At 35.9% G+C, this 27453-nt stretch overlaps 1 protein-coding gene across 2 annotated transcripts in view; it reads right to left on the bottom strand.

The window, feature by feature from the left end:
- Positions 1 to 27453, bottom strand: part of LOC126262197 (retinol-binding protein pinta-like) — a 257634-nt gene that overhangs the window by 37337 nt on the left and 192844 nt on the right. For both annotated transcript variants that reach the window (XM_049958613.1, XM_049958612.1), the window contains one exon: positions 13983 to 14093. In XM_049958613.1, coding sequence (XP_049814570.1) covers positions 13983 to 14093 — 111 coding nt within the window. The remainder of the gene's footprint in view (positions 1 to 13982; positions 14094 to 27453) is intronic.

Here is a 27453-nt window from a genome sequence, read left to right on the forward strand (position 1 = left end):
CAAGATGTTTCACTGCATGGCAGAATGGCGATGTACTTCCAACATGATGAATGTTTGGCACATAGCTCACGTGCAGTTGAAGCAGTATTGAATAGTATATTTCATGACAGGTGGACTGGTCGTCGAAGCACCATACCATGGTCCGCAAGTTCACCGGATCTGACGTCCCTGGATTTCTTTCTGTGGGGAAAGTTGAAGGATATTTGCTATCGTGATCCACCGACAACGCCTGACAACATGCGTCAGCGCATTGTCAATGCATGTGCGAACATTACGGAAGGCGAACTACTCGCTGTTGAGAGGAATGTCGTTACAAGTATTGCCAAATGGTTGACGGACATAATTTTGAGCATTTATTGCATTAATGTGGTATTTATAGGTAATCACGCTGTAACAGAATGCGTTCTCAGAAATGACAGTTCACGAAGGTACATGTATCACATTGGAACAACCGAAATAAAATGTTCAAACGTACCTACGTTCTGTATTTTATTTTAAAAAACCTACTTGTTACCAACTATTCATCTAAAATTCTGAGCCATATGTTTGTGACTATTACAGCACCATGTATCACAAAGCGAAAAAAGTGGTCCAACTAAAACATTCATATATCTTTACGTATTACACGAATATGTAATGAAAAATGGGAGTTCCTATTTAAAAAAAACGCAGTTGATATTCGTTTGACCTATGGCCAACCATAGCGCCATCTGGTTTCCACCTCCAAGCTAGACAACTTTCGTTCTTTCTAGTATTTTCGTTTGACGCTTATTTCGTGAGATATTTGATGTGGTCACGATCAATGAACCACCCTTTATATATATATATATATATATATATATATATATATATATATATATATATATATATATATATTATTGAATCTTTATAATTAGTATAGCAGTTTCACTCTAATATTCACAAAGTCAATATCTCTCTGTACTGGTGTAAGAGGTGTTTCAGTTGCATAAGTGAATATATGATCTTTTTCCACACATGTAGCATCTTTGTAATACTACGATATAACATAGGATCTTTGATACCCATATGTTTGTAAACACTATGTAGCTATCAAAACATGTGGTGCATGTTTGAAGTCTGTCCTGTGACTAAGCTGAAGTGCTCAGTGATACAAATTTACATGTGCAACGATAGAAATGTGGTGGAAACGCATTCAGTGACAAAACTGAAGCGCTCAGTTATGCAAGTTTATGTGTGCAATCATGTGAATGCGCTGAAAACTACAAACGTTGTCTCCTGGACGAAAACTATGAAAACAACTACTCCAAAACAATATTTCACGTGAGTCACATCCCAATGCAAATCTGTAACTCAACCATTTTTGCGACATGCTTATAATAATGTAATATTTATAATTTAGGATAACTAATCAGTAAAAAAAAGGAGCACACGTTGTAATGAAAGCATGGAAGCCGATTGACGATGAATCGTAATGATTCGAAACCGATAACGGTACCTTTTGATTAAAAGAACTTAAAATAAATTTGTGTCTGGTTACTGTCTCAACACCATCAACATTTGTCTAAAAATTGATATTTTTTCGTAAAATGTTCACCAATTTTCAAAGTAATTATTTTTTCATACAAAAGATGAATGTAATAAAATAAAATTTAATATTTTTTTATAATAGATGTACATAAGAAAACAAATAAAATTAATCAGGGTCAATGTAAAGAGTATCTTTTATTTTTGCAGGGTGTATGAGCATACAACCTGGAACTACATAAAATGAGTTTCCAGCGTTCTACTTAAAGAACCCTGGAATAATGAACTGTTTCAAAAAGTTTCAAAATTTTGCATTGTGAATTCAGTATCATGAAATTCTTGATTCCTATTTCCAAAATTCTTCATTCCTTTATATTTCATTTTATACTGTTCATTTTCAGTTCATTGAAAATCCCAATCAGTAATTAATTTAGAGTATATATCTGGTAAAATAATCATAAAGTCATTATTAAGCTCAATAAAAGTTTTTCTCCACATGTAGTATATAAATATTCACATCCAATAACATATGAAACATTTATCTCGAATTAATGTACTTTTTTAATGTCTTCTGAGATGCTTGCATTTTTGAGCTTCTTAATTACAATCTCCATTTATATAGGAAAACTTTTATTATACTTTTTGTAGTTTGTAAAGATGGCATGGTAATGTATTTATATTTGTGATTATGAGGATTCGGCACTTTCTTGTTTATTTGAACCATGTGTATTAGATGTTTTTCTCTTCAAATCACATTAATTCTTCTGTACTGTCCTCAATTGTTAAACAAGCAATCCTTAGAGTCTTCTAAGCATGTACTAGTTTAGACAGTACATTTCTTAACTCCTTTAGAACTTTTCTCTATTTCATCACCCTATTTACAAGTATACATTTTTGCTCACAGATCACAAAATTCTTCAATTACCTTTTCATTGCATTCATCTTTCATTTTTTCTATAACTTTCTTCTTGACTTGTGGAATAACATAAATATTATTTTCAAGATCATCACTAGTATAAAATCTATCAATCATCAGTTTCATATCTCCATAAAATCTTCAGTTTGTATATTATAGAAAATAACTATCCATATCTTGATAACACAATTCAATATGTTCTCCATATTTTGGTTTCTTTATTCTATAGTGAAAATCATAAATCAGTTTTTAGATAAATCATGTATACTCATACCAACATAAACGCATTTATCAAAAGTAATTTTCATCTTATTCATACGAATAGCAAAAGATTTTCATTAAATATAATTGTTGCTTTAAAGTTTGGGTTTGCTATTCATGAATCAGATTTTCTCCACGTCAGACTAATTTTATATCCACTCTGTCTCAAATATTTTACATTGTCTTTCCAAAGACCGAATAATTCATTAGTTTACAGAAATCTTATAGAAATTCATTTATTGCTTTAGTTCTCATTTCCGTATTTAAATTTATATATTTCCTGAACCACTCCAATTGTTTAAATTTTTAAAGTCTATGTATTTTTGTTAATACCATACCGATTGATCTACTTATGATATCTGTAATCAACTGCAGATTTATTGTTGTTTAGTAAAGTAATGAACAATTCGTTTTTCCGGTTTGAGTGACAGCTGAAGCTGTCTTAGGACTGCATCCTGATACAATTTTATTTTCAGGAGTAAGTGATAAATATTTATGTAAATCATGGAATTCTTTATAACATTGTAAATCAACTTCAAAAATGGATATGATTTAATCAGTGTCTGAAATTTCACTTACTTTTGTATTATCAAAATATTCTGGATTATCCCATTCGAATTCACCATATGGTCAATACTGACGAATAGCACAGCCATGTAAATTATTTGCATCTAAATGTGCTAGATAATTTGATATCTTTTTACCATAAAAAATCTTTACATATTTAGTGTTTGTTTTGACATATCATTTACAGCACTCTGATAATCCTCCTCTTATTCTCTTTTCAACCATTAAATCATGTCATAATCATGTACTAAATCAAGTGGCTGATTAGTCACTTCCAACATTGTGTCCCAAGATAATCCTGTTGCAGTAAAATATGAACATGGATCTAAATCATATGCTTTTATACAAGTTTTTCCAAAATTTTCAAATACATTAAACAATAACAATCCATAAGTTTTAATATATAGATCATGATATTCACCTATAGTTTTACATATGTGTATTATTCATCTCTTATTTCACAGTCGATCAGTTCATTACAGAATTCCTCTTTTGGTAGGAACAGTGTCTCTCCAAAGGTTTCCCAAGAATCCATGTAATCATTTTGATAAAGACCATTTCTGATCACTAAATGGAATTACATTTATAGGAAAATTTTCATATGTTTTTCATTCGAATTCTTTTCAAATTCTATGAAAGGTTATCAACAGAAGAAGCAATAAATTTTAATGTGTGTCTAATTTTTAAACTCTCTGTTCACTTAAAAAATACAAATAAATCTGTCTTTGTTGTTTGGTATTAAATCTTTTCTTCCTGTCATAACCAAATTTTTCACCAACAAATGTGAATAATATCCTGATAAATTTTGTAAATAAAGTGGTACAAAAATCCGCTGTTTTCACTGTAAATTACATTTTTTACATAATGGACTTATAAATTTTCCAGTCAAAAGCTCATGATGATGAATCCTTTTATGTTTTGTTGAATAATAACAGTTACACAAAGGACATTTTTTTCGATCTTGCATAACATGATCGTTGTTCTGGAGTTAATAGTTTCATTTCTTTGAAATAAATTTTTTGTACTTTCTTCAAATTCTGTATTTAGGCATTCAATATTTTTTATGACAATTTGATACTCTGCAAACAACATGGTCTTCATAGTGTCTATTTACATATTTAATATATAACAGAAGCCACTTGGTTCACGTTTTTGGTATTTCATTCTACATAAAGTTTCTGGATTCGGTAGCTTGTTGTCCATCGTCAATATTTTAAAATCAGCATAAATAAAAGCTGCCAAACTTTTCGTGTATGTTGATGATTATTAAGACTTACATAGGAACGTTTCTCTGACATTTCTGATTTTAATGATTTGTTACCTAAACAGGTTGACGTGTGATTATCTAATTTTTCTGTACTACTAAAATGGACTAAACACATATCACAAATAAATTTTAATCCTTTGTGTTTATTAATTTGACTTCAACAAGCCCAGATAAATATTTTGTACAATTGTGTGAATTATTTCTTTGCTTGAAATAAAGGAGATTTACATGTTTCTCTTTCATACTTCTGTAATTTTTAATGGATACATTTGATAGCTTTCATCAAATGAAAAAACGTTGATAGACACATTAATTTTATTTTCAGTTTTTGGATATGATCAAACACTACATTAAACTCAAAATTTTCAAGTTTGTGATCAAGATCACGACCAACATTTTTATGTTTCCTAACTGTTTCCGAATTTTTATCTACTGGATATATAGCTTATTTTATAGGCCAAGAAAAATACTTGTTATCTTTAATTTTTACATCAATACATGACTTTTTATTTTTTGTTTTATCTGATAATTTAAAGTAAGTTGATCCTATCAGTTGAATAAATCTGTTAATTCCTAGTAGTAAACTAATGATTCCATTTAATGTCCATCGTGATCAATGTGTTTGAAAATCTCCCATTCTTCATAAAGTATTTTGTTTACCAATCTTAAATTTTTTAATTATCTCTCGTTCTTTTTTGATCCTACAGTATTTTGTCCGGAAGTGAAAATCCATAATATATCTCCTTATCTGCATTTCGTACTCATAAAAAACTCATAAAGTGTTTTCAATCTGTATTTTTGGATTATCTTCTACAAGTTTCGTACCATTCGGTTTTACAACAGTTATAAATGATTAGGTTAAATTGAATTTATGCTATTTTCAAAATTTATAGTTTGTATACAGTTTTAAATGCTGTATCAACTAGATAATCTCTAACTATTCTTCTGTCCCTTGGTTTATCAAATAAGTTAGAAAAAAAATAATATTTGTTTAATAGTTCTAATTTTTTGTTTCATGATGACATCAGTATAAAGTTAAAATATTTTTTTCACAGGTTTATCTTCAATATTAGTTCTAGTTTTTTGTTTCTCAAAGATGTCATTAGGAACTGGGAATATTTCGTTCAATGCTTTATCGTTTTTATTTTTAAAATATCGTCATTTTGCATTTTACAATATGGTAGTTGTTTCCAAAGACTTCCTCCTTGTAGATTTATATTTGTGATTTGATGTCTGTCAATAAATCAGCCTAGTTCAGATTTATTTAATTAATGACATCCTCTTAAATTACTTCTTTTGCAATAATCATGAGGTTGAGCATCTGTGAATTGCTCCATGTGGCCTTCTATTCATAGAAAATAAAGTTCATTAGATTTGTAAAAATCAATTTTTCAAAATCCAATCAGTGAGAAGACTCATTTAATAGATATTTAAAATTAAGTATGAGATAATTGTCCTTTTATGTTTTTCACATATTCCAAAACACATTTTTTACACTTATCTTAATGTGAAGAATTTTCTGAAAACCTCTTTGCATTCATTATGTTTCTTTGTGGCTGTATTGGTTTCTTGTTTTTCCTCATTTCCCACTGACAAAAATATTTCTGAATGTTCTTCATTTTGAATTTGTTGTAAAAATTTTTTAAAATAATATTTAGAAATATTTTTTGCATATACATGGGCAATTTGATTACCATTGTATTTTTACATGACATTTACTTACACATTGTCTATATACCACACTGTCCATGCATTGTATATTTATGTGATGTATAATCATCAATTGACTTCTCAGTATCACAGTATTTACAAATTCGGATTTCAGAGAAGACTGCTCTGGTTGTTGACCATGCTCCATATATGTAGAAAAAAATTGCTAATTAGTGAAAAAGTAAAATTCTCTAATTTTTCTATTGTACCTTTTAATAAATGTATTACATTATGCAATAATGTTGTATGTTTAATATCGAATAAAGATAAATCAACTGCACCAATGCCAATTACATTTTTTCTGAATAATTTTCCTTCTTAAACAGCACCATCCTTGAAAAAATTCAACAATAAAGTAATGTATTTATGCATAATTCATTCTTATAGGTAACCCTGGAAAATCTCTAGCTGCAACTCCACATGATTTATGTATAAAATGTATAAATAAGTTCATTAAACAATAAAATGTACTACTGGAGTGTTGACTACACATTTTAAAATAAACCTTTTACATCATCCTGTACTATATATTGCCTTTGGAGATTCCAGAATTAATTGTAATGTTTGTAAATAATCCATATATATGATATTGTCAACAAATAATATGATTTATCCACCTGGTCTTTGGTATATTCCATCAATTTTTGTAAATCTAGATGTAAAAATTTTAATCTATTAGTTTTTAACTGTAAATTTGTATCAATATCTATTTGCACCCACTTCTCATTAAAAATATAGATCTGCATTTATAATTAATGAGTGATCTAGTATATTAATTTCAGTTACTGCTTTAACTGATTTATTTAACTGTCGATATTATTGATGTAGATTTTGGTATAGTCGTTTGTGTTGATATTCTTGTACCATATAAACTTCCATTTCCATCAATATCATCTTGAAATTATTCTAAATAAGAACTGTTATATAATGGTTACATTATTGACTCATAAATATGTGAATGATATAAACTTAATGAGGGTCCATTTAATAAACTAAAACTACAAATAAATTGGTTTGATATTTTTGTGTTGTGTGTTTTCCACATACCAATTTGCATCTCAATCCATATGTATTTCTACAACATCACTATTCTTATTTGGAAAAAAATGTGTGACCTTACACATTTTCTTTTCCATCCAGGTCCTATGAGAATCAATGAGCAGATATTTTATGTGTATGTACTCATATTTAATTTGTAATTAAAATCATCTGCAAAGTGAATGTTAATATCTTTTCAAATAAACGAAATACTACCTCTTTACTCCTAATATTCCTTTATTTGCTCCTTTATAATTCCATTATCAGTATTTCTTTTTCGACTTATAGATACTAGTTCTAGAACTACCGAAAAAACCTATTTCACCACATTTCGGCCTGTTTTAAAATTTAAAGTTTCTTCATTCAAGTCACCAATTACCTCAAGATTGTGTGTTTTAGGGAAACAACATTACTGATTCTCTTAACAAATCATCATTCCCTTGAGCAAGTATTGTTTCATCCATTTGAATATCTAAGTAACGAAACTCATTTAAATATTAAATTGCTTTATTCCGGTCATCTGGTTCCTGGCCTACACCTGGCACTACTAAAAGTACTGTTTTCACAATAAGCAATATCAGCACTATCTTCGTTAATATACAACAATTTGAGGACTTGAATGCTGTTTTTCTTGTGAATTAATGTATGAATTTGGTCCTAAATCATATTTAAAATATCTATTGTTACAAGTCTGTAAAGTTTTACTGAGTTGACCTTTTTTGAAGTAATTTGAAGATTACAGTGTGAATTAGCATATGTATTTGATTGTAAATTATATTGAAAATTTCTATTATCTAGGTCTGTAAATTTTTACAGACATGAAGCTCCTTTGAATTATTTTGCGGATTTAATTGTTGTTTTTCTTCTGAATGAGAATAGAAATTTAACCATACATCATATTGAAATGTGTATTTTTACAGGTGGCAGTCTTCAGGTCTGTAATTCTATATTGAAAAGCACAAATATTATATGTAACTAACACAAGTTCTTCTTCAAGGAATTCTGTCATTTCTTACAGATTTAATAAAATTATTTCGCCTAAATGGTGAACCTAAGTAATCTGAAATTCAACATACTGATACTTAGAGCTTAAGAATTAGGTCTTAGATATTATTCTAAAATGAGGAAACATTAATTTATTAATCTTATTAACGAAGAAATGAATTATAATATTAATGAATCAAATGCGAGTTCATGCCACTTCAAAGAAGAAATGAATCATTTAGAAATTAAAAGGAACACTTTATTTAGATGATTCATCTTACATGTAAATAATTATATTTTAAACAATTGTATAAATTGTATGTAAAAATTTAGTACAGCATTTCAAGATAAATTCAATTGGGCTCATATATATAAGCTTTCATGAGGGAGTTTCAAGAACAATTAAACTGGGAGAATATATTATCTAGACAAGAATTATGATAAGATTTTAAGAGGGTATATCATAGAAAATTATACTGGGAGAATTTATCATACACACAAGAATTATAGACGATTTTTATAAAGGAATTTCAAGGTCAAGTAAGTATGGATGATCCATCAAATGAACAAGTATTGTCTGTTTATTTCTGAAGGAATTACAAGATTAACTACACTGGTAGAATTTGTCATATGGATAAGAAATGTCTGAAGATTTTATGAGAGAATTTCAAGCTAAATTCAACTTGAATGACATACAAGGTGAAAAAATAGTATGAAGGTTATTTAATAGAATTTAAAGATAAATTTAATTCAAAAATTATTTTAAGGACTCACACTCTATGAGAATTCCTAGAAAACGTAATTGAACCTTACAAAATACTAATGGAACACAGTAAAAAATATGGATGTCCTATAAGCTGAAGTAATGAAAATCACCAGTTTATAAAAATAAGCTGTAATCATATTTTTCATAAACAGAGTATTGATGCATGGGTAAAACAACAAATTAAATATACTGTGTGTAGAAGTGTTATTAAAACATTTAATAAAAAGTCCATTACTAATCATTTTGATGATATTATTAGTTGATGATCCTCGTGAGCACAACAATAAATTTTGAGAACAGGCTAATGTTATAATGTTGTGACTGTATGTATTAATTGATAATGAAATTTTGTGTTTTATTCGACATGGAATTTCAGCCAATATGTTAGCATTGGTTGAAAATTTAACGAATAATCTAAGGTTAAGGAGTATCAACCCTGAGAATTTAAAGAATAGTAAGGGTCTGCTTCAGATTATGCTAATGTTGTTTCTAATACAGAATCATCTGTAATGATGAGAAACTTCCTGGCAGTGCTCTACCATCTTAGCCACCGAAGCACGACTCACGCCCGGTACTCACAGCTTTACTTCTGCCAGTACCTTGTCTCCTACCTTCCAAACTTTACAGAAGCACTTGCCCGCGAAAGGCAAAGGTCCCGAGTTCGAGTCTCGGTCGGGCACACAGTTTTAATCTGCCAGGAAGTTTCATATCAGCGCACACTCTGCTGCAGAGTCAAAATCTCATTCTGGATCTGTAATGATATTTTTGATTTTTTTCGAAACACTAATTGTCAATTAGATATAGGAAGTTGGTTTAGAAATCTTAGGTCTCCATTAGTTGAAGAAAAGGTTTATTAATTACTAATAATATTCTGCCTCTTATCTATTTAATTCCAGTTTGTGGACATATTATTCAGGATAAATTTAATTTACTTTGCTTTAGTGTTTCCACTGAATACCAAGGTAGGATCAGTTGATAAGTTATTCTTTTACATAGACTAATATTTATAAGGACTAATAATTTTTATAATTCTATTCTACATAACTACATAATTCATTCTTTAAGTGATTTTTGCTTATTACATTTTATTTGCATTCTAAGTCTACTTCTATTTTTCTGTAATAGTAATATCTTCTAATATACCATTTTTTCGCCTTTTTAAGAATATGCTAAAAGTAGATTCAATAAAGTTGATTTATTAAACTTCTCTATTTCATTCAGCTTGTCAACTCTAAGTTCTGTCCTTAATGAAACAACAACAGATCTTTTGGTTCAGTTCTAAAACTCTCAAATCCTAAATTGCTCATATGAGATGAAATTGGTTTTTGATTTCCTTTTCTGGCAACATCTGGAGGATGAGCCATTCTTCTACATAACATTACAGTCGCCCTTTCTACCTATATTTTATCGTCAATGTTATTTGTAATATGTCATGTGCATCACATTCATTTAAATATAACACATTTTACCAAAGTAAACAAATATTAATTATTCCAAACGATTGTCGTCTAGTTCAAATCCCGTACATAATTTTAGTTTTCCATAAATTCTTGCTCTAACTGCAGTAGCTGCAACTTCCTCTTCCGAACTAGCATCTGAACTGTATATACTTTCTTTTGTAGCTGATTGAAGTACATTATCAGCTCGATATCTAGGTTCTAAATCATTATGTTCAAGATAGGCTAATTATGTTTCTTACAAGCTTCACCTAATTTATTTATTCCCGGATCACCATGCGATAGTCTTTCTTCAAGCTTTGTAAATTGCCTACCGTAAGTAAATTCTGGTTGATACCTCTCTGGCATTGTTAAATTATTTAAAAGCTAGGTTTCCTAATCCTTTATCATGCTTTCCACTTTTCCAAAGCGCACATGCTAAATTATTTAAAAATCACATAAAATATGAAATAATTTTTGGATTATCGATTATGAAATGATTAAATTTCTTTGTTAACATCAGTGCTAAGCAAACTTTTTGATTATGATAATTTTAATTTCCAGCTGATACTTCAACACGAATTACTGCTAATCTATCGAATAAATCTCTATTATGATTCATCCAAATATATTCGAATGCTTTTTCTGTATATTTTTAACTTGTCTTTGCTTCGGTATATTCTGAATCTGGTGATATTTAATAGAGACATCAACTAATTCTTGTATCAGTTTATTGTAAAATATGATGGCATAGTTTGATAAATCAAGAGAATCAAGTTTTTCACCCATATCTTCCATAGTAAATAGTTCTTTAGTTAAATGGTTCATTAGATCATCTGTGCCTCTGTATAACTTTCCACCAATTTTTAATTAATTCACATCGAAATCAACTGCAAAATGTCCAACAAGTTTTAATCCAAAAGTTGTTTCTCCACTATGATTAATATACTTTAACGTTCTTTCACTAACATTACTGTTGTTAATTCATCCCCTTCTATATTTTTAAGAGCATCCTCTTTTATGTCTTTAACAGCACCTATTTTTTTCTTGTTCAAATGTTTTCAATGCAGCTTGAATGTCTGATTCACTCAATGTATAGTCACACTTATCAGGAAAATCATTAGACAATCTTGTATTTTTGTAATTAATGATAAATCTCCACATTATTCTAAATGAGGATGTTGATGAGAAGGAACCAACAGTTATTCATCTTCTCTATTTTCTTCAATAGTTTACAAAATATTGTCACCCAATCCTCCCCTTCCTTGTTTAACTTGTTCAAGAGTATCAATAACTGATTCATCTTCTTTTTTATATTTTTCATATTCTGTTTGTGGTTGTTACTTCAAGCTCTTGATTTATTCTTTCCATTCTTCAGATTTCTTTTTATTTTGTTTAGCTTTTTATCAATGTCTTTGTGGTATTTTGCAAACATTTATTAGAGATAAAGAAACATTAATTAAATATTTTAAGCAATTATATTTATGTTTAACATTCTTGTTTAAGGTTTATGTTGTTTTGAAATTCTGTATTTTATTTCTGAACTTACCTTCATTCGGTTTTCCAATCATGTATGTTGTAAAAATACAATTGTTTCACACCTTCTTATAAAATCTTGTTTTTTGTTGATCTTACCCTTTTGAATAAACATACAAATGATTAATTGTATTCCAATTGAACAATCCTGGAGAGAGAATATAACTGTCAACCAATAATGTTTATGAACTACAAACTGTATAAATTGCAGAATTGAGTGACAAGAAAGATTTCGAACTAGATATCACAAATTACTATAACTCAGTTGAATTTGATACGCTATGTGTTGTGTTTGTTACATTTCAGACAAATCGCAAAAATCTGCATCTACATCTACAGCTGCATGGATATTTTGCAAATCACATTTAAGTGTTTGGCAGAGGGGTCATCGAACCACCTTCACAATTCTCTATTATTCCAGTTTCGTATTGTGCATGCATAGAAAGAACATCTCTGTCTTTCCATGTAAGATCTGATCGTTTCTCAGTGTGTAGGTCGGCGTCAACAATATATTTTCGCATTCAGAGGAGAAAGTTTGTGATTGGAATTTCGTGAGAAAAGCCTTTGTTTTAATGATGTCCATTGCAAATCCTGTATCATTTCAGTGACACTCTGTCCCTTACTTCATGATAATACAAAATGTGTAGCTCTTCTTTGAAGTTTTTCAATGCACTCTGTCAACCCTACCTGAAAAGGATCCCATTACAGTCTCTTTAGTAGATCTGTTACATTCTCTAAGTGTCCTCTGAATAAAACACAATCATTGTTTAACCTTCCCCACATCAATTTGTGTGTGTTCGTTCTGATTCAAAGTGTTTGTAATTGTAATTCTTAGATATGTAGGTTCAAAATCAGTTACTTGACTCTTCATTATTCGATCACGCTAAACTACAGAAGATATAATTGAAAAATGGAAGAAACGAAGATTGCCAACAGAAAATGTGGTATATTAACCCTCTAAATAATTTTCTCAAAGCATATGACGCATTTCTCGATTTTAAACAAGTTACACTACACAAACCAGACACTGACGTAACTCCATATAATTTCATAACAAACTATTCATACGAAATAAACTGATGAAAGTAGCACTTTGTCAATCAAATATCAACTTTATATACAATCTTAGAGCTATTTCACTCTGTCATACCTCTAAACCAAGTATGTGGACGGAAGGATTTTGGCCATTATCTCACCAAGTCGTTGAAGTATCAGTGGTTGGAGGAGAGCTAGCCATTTAACAAAACAGTCAACACCTTCACCTATGTACTTACTAACAGCTCAGATAAATGAAGCGTTTCTGTTAAGACACAAGTCGGTCTTCATGTAGCGCTGTGTACATAGGTTCAGAGGAGTCCATAAAACGACAATGTGGTGGCTGCTTTGCAGTTTTTGAGAATGAATTTAGTTTTTTTCCTATTAAATTTTATAATCTTTAAATGGACAATACCAAACAGCTAAAGCAGTATGCTCACTGTCTAGAGAAGAAGAATGTTAGTGAATTACAAAAATTGTAAAGAATGTATATCGGGACATCAGGAAATTAAAGTTACTTGTGAATGTGATAGAACTGTAAATAAGTCATATATCAAAAAACAGATCATAAAAATCTTATCGCAGCTCAAGAAGAAAGAATTAGCAAAATTTTTACAAAAAGTACTAAATTTTATTTTCCTATGTTACCCTTTTATAGGAAAACAATATTTATTTTGAAAATTGGTGAATATGATATGAAAAAATATTCATTTTTATTAAGTGCTCTAAATAATTTAAATGAAATTAAGCTAGTTAGGCCTGAAAAGTGGATTGTATTAGAATATTTCTGTAGGTTCGGGATAAGTTTTCATTTACTAGTCAATGAGCAAGGGAAACAAGTGAGTGAGTTAGAAAATGGAAAGTGAGCCAGAACACACAGAAATATTCTACTCCTGTTATATGATTTGCCCTCAGTTATAGCACCATGAGAAATACATAACAAAATGAATCATTTCTTACCCTCTTCAGCAACTTTTCGGAGAGAGCTGCCTTCAATATTTTCATTGCCAAATCAACTACTTTGTCAGCATTTATCAAATGTAATGCTTTCAAGCTCCGGCAATAGGCAGTCTGCAAAGAATAGAACGATTAGATAGTCGAGTTATGCCAACATTGTTGAATACTGCAGTACTCTGTATGTTTACTCACCTTTGACAGATGTTAAGATACAAGGGATAGATGGAAATGAAACATTAAAAATTGCAGTAACACAAGTATAAATCTTATAACAACTCACGATGGACAGTTTCAACGATTCAGCAAACAGACTTTACAGTAGTGGCAAAACTTGTTGGTGTTTTTGAGTAGTTCTTCCTGAATTTCTATTTCTTGTACTGTTATAGATAATTACCAATATACACCCAGAGTGACAACTATTGAACTGTATGAAATAAAATCGTTATACCTTCTGAATGGTTTGCACTAGGCCATTCAAACTGCACAGTTGGCTGTGAGGCATGATGGGAATTACTATGCGCATATATGATTTGGTTTAGCGAGGAAGTCCAATTTAATTTAGATGGGTTCGTCAATAAGCAAAATTGGCGCATCTGGGGGACTGAGAATCTGCATTTCGTGATCGAGTAGTCTCCTCACCCTCAACGGGTGACTATGTGGTGTGCAATGTCTAGTCACGGAATAATCGATGATCCTTGGCCAGAAGACTGTCGAATTTTACGTGATAGTTTTTGAAGATGATTTCCTTACCATTATCCAAAGTGACCCTTATTTCGACAAGATGTGGTTCATGCAAGATGGAGCTCGACCCCATCAAAGCAGGAGAGGGTTTGTTATCCTGGAGAAGCAATTCAGGGACTGCATTCTGGCTCTGGGGTACCCAGAGGCCACTGGCATGGGCTTCGATTGGCCGCCATATTCTCTGGATTTCAACACACGCCCTCCTTTTTGTGGGACCATATTTAAGACAAGATGCACAGAAATAGCCCCAAAACCGTAGCTGAGCTGAAAACTACCATTCAAGAGGTCATAGACAGCACCGATTTTCCGACACTTCAGCGGGTCATGCAGAATTTCGCTATTTGCCTGCGCCACATCATCGCCATTAATGGCTAGATTACCGAACATGTAATAACCTAAACCCGAATATCGATAGTGACGTTTACATGTTGAATAAAGTGTATACATGGCGTAGTTTGTAATACGTTTTTTTCATATACACTCCTGGAAATGGAAAAAAGAACACATTGACACCGGTGTGTCAGACCCACCATACTTGCTCCGGACACTGCGAGAGGGCTGTACAAGCAATGATCACACGCACGGCACAGCGGACACACCAGGAACCGCGGTGTTGGCCGTCGAATGGCGCTAGCTGTGGAGCATTTGTGCACCGCCGCCGTCAGTGTCAGCCAGTTTGCCGTGGCATACGGAGCTCCATCGCAGTCTTTAACACTGGTAGCATGCCGCGACAGCGTGGACGTGAACCGTATGTGCAGTTGACGGATTTTGAGCGAGGGCGTATAGTGGGCATGCGGGAGGCCGGGTGGACGTACCGCCGAATTGCTCAACACGTGGGGCGTGAGGTCTCCACAGTACATCGATGTTGTCGCCAGTGGTCGGCGGAAGGTGCACGTGCCCGTCGACCTGGGACCGGACCGCAGCAACGCACGGATGCACGCCAAGACCGTAGGATCCTACGCAGTGCCGTAGGGGACCGCACCGCCACTTCCCAGCAAATTAGGGACACTGTTGCTCCTGGGGTATCGGCGAGGACCATTCGCAACCGTCTCCATGAAGCTGGGCTACGGTCCCGCACACCGTTAGGCCGTCTTCCGCTCACGCCCCAACATCGTGCAGCCCGCCTCCAGTGGTGTCGCGACAGGCGTGAATGGAGGGACGAATGGAGACGTGTCGTCTTCAGCGATGAGAGTCGCTTCTGCCTTGGTGCCAATGATGGTCGTATGCGTGTTTGGCGCCGTGCAGGTGAGCGCCACAATCAGGACTGCATACGACCGAGGCACACAGGGCCAACACCCGGCATCATGGTGTGGGGAGCGATCTCCTACACTGGCCGTACACCACTGGTGATCGTCGAGGGGACACTGAATAGTGCACGGTACATCCAAACCGTCATCGAACCCATCGTTCTACCATTCCTAGACCGGCAAGGGAACTTGCTGTTCCAACAGGACAATGCACGTCCGCATGTATCCCGTGCCACCCAACGTGCTCTAGAAGGTGTAAGTCAACTACCCTGGCCAGCAAGATCTCCGGATCTGTCCCCCATTGAGCATGTTTGGGACTGGATGAAGCGTCGTCTCACGCGGTCTGCTCGTCCAGCACGAACGCTGGTCCAACTGAGGCGCCAGGTGGAAATGGCATGGCAAGCCGTTCCACAGGACTACATCCAGCATCTCTACGATCGTCTCCATGGGAGAATAGCAGCCTGCATTGCTGCGAAAGGTGGATATACACTGTACTAGTGCCGACATTGTGCATGCTCTGTTGCCTGTGTCTATGTGCTTGTGGTTCTGTCAGTATGATCATGTGATGTATCTGACCCCAGGAATGTGTCAATAAAGTTTCCCCTTCCTGGGACAATGAATTCACGGTGTCCTTATTTCAATTTCCAGGAGTGTAGTTCAATATTTGTCACCATCTAAATGGTGTGTAAACCTGGGTAATAGGCTTGGGACCAAGTTTAGATACAAACAATGGCGATATAGCTATTGTAATTCCACTTCTAGAGGAATAAGTAAAGATATTAGAAACAATAGCAACTGAGTAACAACTGTATAGGTAATGATAGTTAATGCAAAAATGAGGGAAGTGATAATAATGTGTTGTTAGAAATTAAAATGTATATAGGCTGTCTCATAGTCAGGGGCACTGGATTACTAGTAACTACTGTTTACAAAAGGAAATTATAGTTATTTAAAGAGGCCATTAATTAGCTAACCTCAGAGTTTGAAACGTGAATCTGCTGTGTGATACAGCGAGGGGAAGGTTGCTTCTGAGCAAGATAGTGTATTTACTTGCACAGAACATCATATCACGACCTGTTTAGGATGTCAAGATTTCACTGCCATGTACGAGGATGGATGAAGCTACCACTCTATCTATATAGTAAAAATAAGTGTACAATCAAAATGGTAAATGTCACAGATATATGAAATGCTGGTATCTATTTTATTCCAGAAATACTGTCAGCTTTCCTAACTAAACCTTTGCTATGTTTAGAGTTTGCCCTAATGTTCCTGCTAGTGTATTCACACAGTACCAAAAAGTTATACTTGTCCAATTTGGAGGAATTCCTGAAGGTGTGCACTCATTACACCTGAATAATGAACTCAAAGATTTTTGGCTTCTGACTAATTAATGTCTTGAAGCTATCTCGATAATCTTGATCTTATTATGATCCGTATTTAAACATTAAGATAGATTGGCAGCAAACAATAGGTACTGAATGATATGAATAGGCACTGAATGATATGAATAATCATATAGAATAATACACTATCTAATAACGAGCCATAGGAGAGACTACTAACGGCTTAGGGAGGCTACTGGTCTGCAGTTCTGTTTTCCGCCACAAAAGGCATCAGTTCTGGTGGCTCAATAACCTTTACCCCTCAGTTCGCCAGTCTCAAACAGTACAAGTGTGCAGAAGTAAAAAATTTTTATGCTGCATAAAAATTAAACATGGCTGAAATGAGTCATTTCTACCATGTAAAAAATGTGTGCGTGTACTTTAGCCAGGTTCACTCCCAGTAGGCCCTAGTCTTGAGTCTTAACGTGGGTTGCTGTATTAGAGCATCTCAGTGTATACTTCATATTTAAACTATAAGTGGATTTAAATGACACAAAATCATAAAAACGGTCCACAATCACTGTTGCTAGATAATGTAATTTTCCATCTTGATCACTTTTTATTTTTTTGATTATATACGTTAAATCGTTTTGTCTTAAACCATTGTGAAAGCTACATTTAAAGATTGTTGATACACTTTTGCTCGTCAAATTCACACATGTAGCTGAACTGTGGGCATGCGAGTTTTAATGTGATTATGGTAATGGCCTGAGCCAAAACATCTTAAGGTGTATAATTAAGAAAACACTTAAAACAACCATGGCGAAAAAATTCCATTAAATATTGTTAAGTGCTGCATTTGATCTTCCAAGGCTATAACCTAGTTGCTGTAATTTTTGCGATTATTTACTTTGTTGATGGAATAGCAGAGAAACAGACTTCCAATTTAGCATTAAATAAGGTTTTTTTACTGGAAAGCTGACACGGTTCACTTTCTTAATACGTCAAATTCAGTTCAATAAATGATAGAAACACGTATTATTTTGGGTCATATGCAGATAACACGATGGAAATGAGAATTAGCGACTGTTATCTATTTCATCCAGAAGCCTTATCAAGGTTTCACTGCAGCTGCCAGATGTTCTGAGCCACATTGGAGGTTCACTTGTGCACATTATGGGAGAGTGTTCTACCTGGACAATAGTGTGCACAAGTACATACCATGTGTTATAGTAAGTACTTCGGTCTACCGACTGAGTCATACAAAGGAGTGCACATGAGAAGACCATACGCAATTCCCGCCATTTTCTAGTTTTTGTTATTGTTGGACATGAGGTTGTGTATTGGACAGCATTTGTCAATATTTCGTGTTCTACGTGTTTAAGTGCTATATAGTGTTTTAAAGTTATTTGGGATATATTGTTAGTTCTTCATGCACAGCACTTTATAGTGAGTAAAATGCTATATATTAATAGAACTATTTATATTACATGTGCAACGTTAAGCTACACTTCGTTGGTTGTGTATATCTAGTACATTGAAACAAAAGATGACTTTTTAAAGCCGTACCTTATTGGTTGTGTATCACCTTGTACTTTGTAAGAGAAATAGTTTCTTTTTACCATGGAACATGTTATACTTGTTAATGCACTGAGTTTGTTTAAAGTATTAACTATTTTGTCTGTCTTGAAAATAGAAATTTCTGTCAGTGCCAATAGCTTCTGTTCCAGAATGTATTTAACTGGTAACTAGTTTCTGATAATACTTCTACTTAATTGTATTTCACTTACTGATTATTGATGAGTGGTACAGTATTGACAAGATTTTATCGATAGCAGTGCTTTTAAATATCAATCGAATATATGTTTCAAGTACAAGACCATGTTCTGCCTCCGAACACGTTTTCATATTTGGAGAAACCGTAAATTACAGGAGTATCTTTTGTATTTTCGGAAAAAGACTGTAGTACGTAAAAACTGATGGCTGTCATTTAAAACCGGAATATGAAAATACATTAAACTTCTATTATAAAGTCAGTCAGTGAAAAGTAGCAGAATCAGCGGCATGCCGCTTATAATATGCACTCATGTGTTAAAACTTCAGCTGTGTGTGTCCATTGAGAAGCACAATAACCATATCTATCCATCCATGTTGACATTATTAATACAGTCACTATCATGCTTTCGCTCAACTGCTGGTAGTCACTTTCAGTAATAAGATATGTTCACATGGTCAGCCACAATACATACATACATCGACTCTTTCATATCCAGGTTAGAGATCATCAAGCTTGATGATTCATGATTATTATAATATGGCTACAGTACGACTTTCTGATGCCTCCTGAACAATCACAACAATCTTCCTTTTCATCCCTGTATATTTTAGTTCTCATGATGTTTACAAGGAGCTAGTCTTGCGATCAGTGCAACAGATCAAATGATGTCTGATACATCATATACTTCATAAATATTTTGCTCTCATCAGTCATAAGAAGAGGTACTTAATGTATAAAGTGAGCATGCGATTGCATGTTTATGCATGTGCCAGTGTTTTGATGGAGGTGTGTGAATGTGTAGGTTTTGGTGTTATTGTATGTATGCTGTTTGTGTGCATGGTTGTACATATGTCTGTGGTGTGTTTTACTTGTATGTTTTCATGTCTGTTGTTTTATTGTTTTTGTTATTGTTATTGTTGTTGTTTTCTGTGTGAGGGTTTGATGACTTTATGATTGCATGCGTATGAACATCGAGCTGAATGTATTGGCACATAACTTCTATTACTACTACTATTACTACTACTACTACTACCACTTCTACAACTACATAAGTGACACTCAAGGGGCAGAGAAATAGTGAAAAATACCGGTAAAACGAGAAGATAAAATTTTTACAAATAATACCACTATTGGAACTCAATTCTCGGGCCTATCCAGTGTGAAAACATTGTGGGGGGACTGTTCAGCATGAGAATGTAGACCAAGACACGTGATTGGTCCAATTTCCACTTATCACAAGTCGGTCATTCCTACCAATACCTGAAGCAGTGATGAAGAGAGAAGAGGGGAGGGGGCAGATACATAACTGGTGGCAGAAATCAGAGCTGTCAGGCAGTAACTGAAAGAAAAAAAGAAGCTGCTGATGGTGCCTGGTGCCATTGCGACTTTGTCCTTCCACGGAACAGGCACAGTTGTTGAAACATCAGGTATGAGCAGATGAGCAGAAACCCTGTACTGTGTTGTCAGTAAATTTTATGACAGTAAGTAAAACATAGACACTGACAGTATCGAAAAAGATTGTGATAATCACCTCTTTCTTGTCCAGGGTTAGCTGTTATGACAGTTGGTGAAATCTTCTTGATTCTTGCTTAGAAGGCGATTTGTCAACACTAAGTTAACAAACTGCTTATGGTTTTTGTGTGATAAGGGCTTGCACAGCGCCAGCAGAATATATCGTGTCGTAGTCAGAGACCTACAGCAGTGTATGCCTTGAGTACTCGAACGACAGACTGCTGTCTCCATTGTGTATTGTTCAGTGGTGAATCGATGGAAGGGTTTTAGAACCATATCAAAATATAATACATTTTCCTGCTGTTTAATAAGTGTCTTTAGCACATTACGTTTTTTAGCAGATCTATATTTTAGTGATTCCCAACAAAATATAATGATTTATTGAACGACTTCATTATACGAGAAATCATTCTTGGTTTTCGAGCCACATAAGACCTGAACAAAAACTTGAGCATTAAATGATCATCCCCAAGTGACAGCTGCTCCTCCTGAAGATGACAAATGTAATAGTAGAACAGCAACGTTACTTTGGGCTAACTTTGCACTTCAGTTACCTCAAAAAGTGCAAGCACTATTGTGGGTTGGCCACATGCCAGGAGCAATGACATCAACAATGACCTTGAATGCATGATATCATCAAGAGGGTGGTGGTGCGAAATTCAGGAGAGCAAGATGGTGTAACTGACCCAGTTGTACTAGAGGGAAACTCAAACATTACTGAAACAAAATATAAAAATTCAAAAAATCTAAGAAACTTTTAAATGCCAGCACTGACTCACTTGTGCTAGCAGCCTAAAGTCTTCCATCGATCTGAAATTTGTGTTATGTTCAAAAACATGTAAAAATATCGACAATAGTGTTGTATTTCTATGTCAACAATGCATAAGCTTCACCTGTATAATGCATAAACTGGCGTCATATTCGAAGTTATTGGATTATTTATGAAAAATACTTGAAAATATTGCCAGTAATGGTGTAACTCGGCACTAGTTATCCAGCTGCAGGTTGAGCAGCACTTGTGAATGACCATCGTTTGATGTCTGTATTAGACATTCAGAACAGCACAATGGACCCTCAAATCAAATATTTACACATCTAAGTTGTTCTAAAAATTACGAATATTGCAACTCAACCGTATTTCTAGGTCAAAAAGATCCCAGGCTTCAAGTCAATTGCAATTGGCTTTATTCATCTTTCTCTCCCTACCCCTCTCTCTCTCTCTCTCTCTCTCTCTCTCTCTCTCTCTCTTTCACACACACACACACACACACACACACACACATGCATACACACACGTTTTTACCACCACTAGCGACACTGAAGATTTTATCAGTACTGGAGTGACTTGGCACTACTGAGCTAATTATATGTTAAGCAGCTCATGATTAGGGCACAAGGGAACCTCAAATCAAACATTTACACATCCAAACTGTTCTAAAAACGTGAGTAATTCCAACAGTACAGTATTTCAATGGCAAAAAATACGCAAGCTTGAACTGAACTACACAAAGTGACTCCATCAGAAAACCACACACACGCACACACACACACACACACACACACACACACACACACACACACATGTCAAAACTGGTGCCTAGTACAAAACTACGGAGTCTCAAATTAACTCTCTGTGAGTCCATCTCCATACAGATGGTTGCGAGACCTTGGTTGTTCAATAAAAAAGTCCCAAATCAAAACACCTTTTGCTGCCTATGTTTCCATTTGTTATTTGAGCAACCAGTTTCGACTCCACATTACGCCATCTTCACTCCTTCTGATCGACCTCGGTCGGCAGGTGATGATCGAAGTGTTCAATGTGTCGAGCATCTAAGGATACCTGTCAGTGACTGGACCAGAGGTGGGATTCTTCCTACACGTTGGTCAGGGGTCCTGAAGATTGCGTAATGTAGTGCTGAAAGTGGTTGCTGAAATAAAATGACAATTGGAAATTTACATTGCTCAAAGCTGTTTTGATTCGACATTTTCCCCAGATTAAGTGCTTACGATCCGAATTCCACATCTAAATTGTTACTAAACACTTTGGCTAAAAATAACGTCCCAATCAGGTAGCTGACATTCTGTTCTTAGGCCCAACCACACCGAGATGCCAAAACAATCCTGTCGGCTAAAATACTAACCAAAGTTAGCAAGCACGCAAACAAATGGCAGTCTAAATTGGGTGTACAGCCATTTACTGGAGGAAAACAGTTCATGTATCCTGTGCGAAACAAACTTGAGGACAAATCATTTTAGGGAGGATGAAGAGTACAACAGTACACACAATGTCCATGTCAAGTGTCACAATGTAAATTTTATTTTAAACTGTCCATCAGACATGTTAACTACACTTAGCTTACTGGAGATTATGTACAGAAACAAGCTTTTGGAGACAGCAGCAATATTACCGATTGCAACCCACAGTACCAAGGCTCTCGTTAAGTGTAAACTACTAAATACAATAATACAACTATTAGATAAAAACGCAGTTCTCCAAAATATGGGGTTTAAAATTCACGAAGTAACCAAAGACAAACTTACTGAACAACAATAATTTTAGGAGGGACAGTCAATGTGGTTTCTGGGCGCCTGGCCTAGTCATTTCACTCTTTAGCAGTTCCCAGCAGAGAAACAGGACGAGGGGTTTGTTAGCTATCGAAGGCACCAGTGTTAGGCGCTTTATGGAGCCCCTTAGGCAATTAGCGTAGAGCGTTTGAAAGAAGTCCAATGTATGCTCGGTATGTACTGCCTGGGAGCCTAATATGGGTTGCAGAAGGGCCCCTGCCTGCAGCTAAGAAGGGTGCAATTTGTAGTTATCTTCAGGTTGTGGCTCATGTCGCTACCAAGGATGCCTGTCGCTTGGGTTATGAGACCATCCCCCCGTTCTCAATTCCTATGGGTGGCTGGCAGAAGTGGTGAAGAGTGATGGAATCGTTTGTAGGGCGCAAGCAGAGCTCATTGTTCCCAGAGTTGACCGTGATCGTGTGGTTTGGAGCCAAGAGAATGGTCTCAACCAAAGATTCCATCAGTTTTGTGATGGTCTTGTCAGTAGATTTCTAGACCTGCATTAGGGGGCGAAGAACTGTAGGACTCCGCTTAATAGGGCAGGGGTACACTATGCATAAGAAGCAACTACATGGGTAGCAGGGTACTTGTGATCACGGCGTTTCTCCTAGGCTCTGCAGTAGTTTGAAGTCCTCTTACGAAAGTTCGCCAGTCAATGTGCAGAGAGGGAAATGAGGCCTCGTACGAAGTAAAGACGTTTTGGCTGTCACAATTTTAACAGTGAATAGTGGAAGTAAACATAAAAAAGTTCCAAGTCGTCGGGTTCAAATTGTTCTCAGAACAGACAGGTGACTGAAATCCGCTGCAGTACGCTCCGAAATGTTTACCGGACAATGAATGTATCTTGAACAGGCAGATTAGGTACAATAGCAGGGTGAGCGTTGATTACAGCTGACAAAAATGTGCTTACGAAGGGGTAATTGAGTCTGATTGTGAAGTTATCTGGACACGTGTAGCACGCGTAGGTGAACTAACGGTAATTATCGGGCGTTTTTACTGGTCACCAGTTTCTGCCGTTTCAGTTGTAGAGGCATTCGAAGGAAGCCTGCGCTTAGTAATGCAGGTATATACAGATCATGCAATAAGAAGGAGGTGACTTTGATCTACTACGTCTAGACTGCGACGGCCATGGAGTCACTCTAGATGGTGCAGAGAGACAGTTTTCTGAAGTATCTTAGAACACATTCACCGAAAACTATCTCGAGTGACTAGTTATACAGCCCACAGGCAATGAAAATATTTTAGGCCTTGTAGCTACAAACAGGCCTGACCTTATTGAAAATGTCGGTATAGAGGCAGGAATAGTCTTACCTAAAGTCACTAAGCGGGTCTAAGGCTTCCACTCTGTCCCTTGTTGACCAATCTGGTGTGGCAGTTGAAGACAGCAAAACGAAATTCGAAGTTTTAAATTTCACGTTCAAGAAATCGTTCACACCGGAAGATCGTACATACTTGCCGTCATTTGACCATAGTAAAGACTCCCGTATGGACGACATAGAGAGAAGCATACCTGGGGTATATAAACAACAGAGAGATTTGAAAGCACCAGGTGCCGATGGAATCCTAATTCCATTTTACAGAGAATATTCTATGGCATTGGCTCCTTGCCTAGCTTGTATTTATCGTGAATCTCTCGTCCAACATGTGGTGTCACCGCCAGACACCACACTTGCTAGGTGGTAGCTTTTAAATCTGCCGCGGTCCGCTAGTATACGTCGGACCCGCGTGTCGCCACTGTCAGTGATAGCAGACCGAGCGCCACCACACGGCAGGTCAAGACAGACGTCCTGGCACTCGCCCGAGTTGTACAGCCGACTTTGCCAGAAGGGGATCACTGACAAATACGCTCTCATTTGCCGAGACGATAGTTAGCATAGCCTTCAGCTACATTTGCTACGACCTAGCAAGGCGCCGTATTCAATTGATATGGAGATTCGATTAATGTATCATCAAGAGCGATGTTCTACAAATATGGATTAAAGTTAAGTATTCCAGAAGCTATGTACTTTTCTTTATAGCATTCATTATGTATCCTGTTTCAGACCTCACGCCAGCCTGCGTGAGTTTAAGCGCGTGCCTTTCGGCTTCCTCTCATTGTGTCTAGGCTGTCTTGTCTAGACACAACATATTTGGCGACTCGGATACAAACGGTCTCCTTTATATATAACTAGTTTACTTGTGTCATGGCTTCGCCACAATCTCCAGAAGTACAGTCCGAATTTTATCGCTTGCAGAATCAGCAGACGCAGGCGTTATTGGATGCCCTTGGACAGCTCGTCCAGGGTCAACGTGCAACGCAAACCGATGCGGCAGCCGCCGCTCCACCGCTACCGCAGCCACAACACGCAGTTGCACCACCCTTTCGTCATTTCGATGCGGCAATGGAAAGCTGGACGGAGTGGTCACGCCAATTTAGATTCCATCTTGCCGCCTACAGAATTCAAGGTAACGAGCGGCAGCCTCACTTATTGGCGTGTGTAGGGATGCAGGCGTACCGTGTGATAGTGAAATTATTTCCCCGCCACAACGTAGCAACTCTGTCCTACGAAGAAATTTTGTCTGCATTAGATGCATATTTCAAGGAATCAGTCAATGTAGTTGCAAAAAGGTATACTTTCTTTTGTACCAAACGTACGGCCGGTCAAACTAATCGGGAGTGGGTTGCAACTTTGCAAGGCCTTACAAGGGATTGTGCTTTTGAGTGTGAATGTGGACTCCCTTATTCAGATACTATGGTACGTGATGCAATTGCACAGAACGTTTCTGATGTTCGTATACGGGAGCAAATTTTGAAACTAGTCAATCCCTGCCTTTAACAAGTGATAGACATATTGGATAGGCAAGACACACTTGACTTTGCTAAGGAATCATTTGAAACTTCGCCAGCCGTGTGTCATGTTAACCGGCCCGCCGGGCGAGCTGCACGGAACTGTAAACAGCCCTCGCGCCCGTCTGCGCAGCTGCCGCCACGATCTCAACCACGTGTCCCGCGGCAGTAAGCAAATGCAGTGAAATCATGCCCGCAGTGTGCTACTAGACATTCGCGTGGACATTTCCCGTCACGCCAAGCTATTTGCTTCTTCTGTAATAAAAAAGGACATATTCAGAGTGTTTGCCAGAAAAAGCTCAGATCGGACACTCACAACCATTCCAGGCCCTTTGCTTCACGCCGGAATCGGAATCAAACCAAGAATACTCAGGCTCGTGAACCTTCACCCATGGACATTCATGTCGTTAATTCCACTCCGCCCAGTGCCACTCTCTCTAAAAGTGACTATGTGCGTCCCACAAAAAGTGTGCGTCGACGTCGCCGGAAATCACGTCAATTAGCGAGTGAAACTGTACCAGTGTCTGTTCACGTTGCACGAGACAGTCGCTCTTGTCGTCAGCAGGGCAATAAACTTTTTGTAGATTTGGTCTTAAATGGCAACATGATACCATTACAGCTCGATACCGGAGTTGCAGTTTCATTGATCAATAAAGACACGTACAAACAACTGGGCACACCTCCGTTGCGTGCCGCAAATGTTAAGTTAAATAGTTATTCCGGTCAGAATATCCCTGTATTAGGACAGTGCAGCCTTCTTGCAACATACAAGGGACAAACAAAACTTGTGTCATTTTACGTCCTTCGTTCTTCTTCTGCTGTGAACTTGTTTGGTATAGATTTATTTCAGTTGTTTAACTTGTCTATAGTCAATCAGGTCCTATCAGTGAACCAGACTGTGCCTTCAGGCAGTGCTTCTCGTCTATGTGAAGAATTTGCAGACATTTTTGCACCGGGCGTTGGTTGCGCTAAGAACTATAAAGCACATTTGGAACTGATAGTAAACGCGCAACCGAAATTTTTCAGAGCGCGCAATGTTCCCCACGCATTGCGTGATGAGGTCGCAAGAACATTACACGATTTGGAATCACAGGGTGTGATTTAACGTGTGCAGGCTTCTCTCTGGGCATCATCATTAGTAATTTTGCCAAAACCTTCCGGAAAATTGAGACTTTGTGTGGACTTCAAGGCCACAGTGAATCCACAACTAGTGATTGCAACTTTTCCTTTACCCCGCCCGGACGATCTTTTTGACAAACTGTGCCCGCGTAAATATTTTTCGAAGTTGGACCTGATGTGTTGGTGAATGTGCCAACACCTTGTAGATAGAGGAGGCCGAAATGCACGCTATCTAACGCAGACGGGCGTGAATTCTGGAACAGGATAAGTAGTGAATTCTAATAAGAAAAGTATGCAGCTCCTCTAATACTTAACTTTTATTTATCCTTGTTGTGAATACAGCATTCTTGATGAGACATTT

Source organism: Schistocerca nitens, chromosome 6, assembly GCF_023898315.1.
Source record: "Schistocerca nitens isolate TAMUIC-IGC-003100 chromosome 6, iqSchNite1.1, whole genome shotgun sequence".
Taxonomy (NCBI): Eukaryota; Metazoa; Arthropoda; class Insecta; order Orthoptera; family Acrididae; genus Schistocerca; species Schistocerca nitens.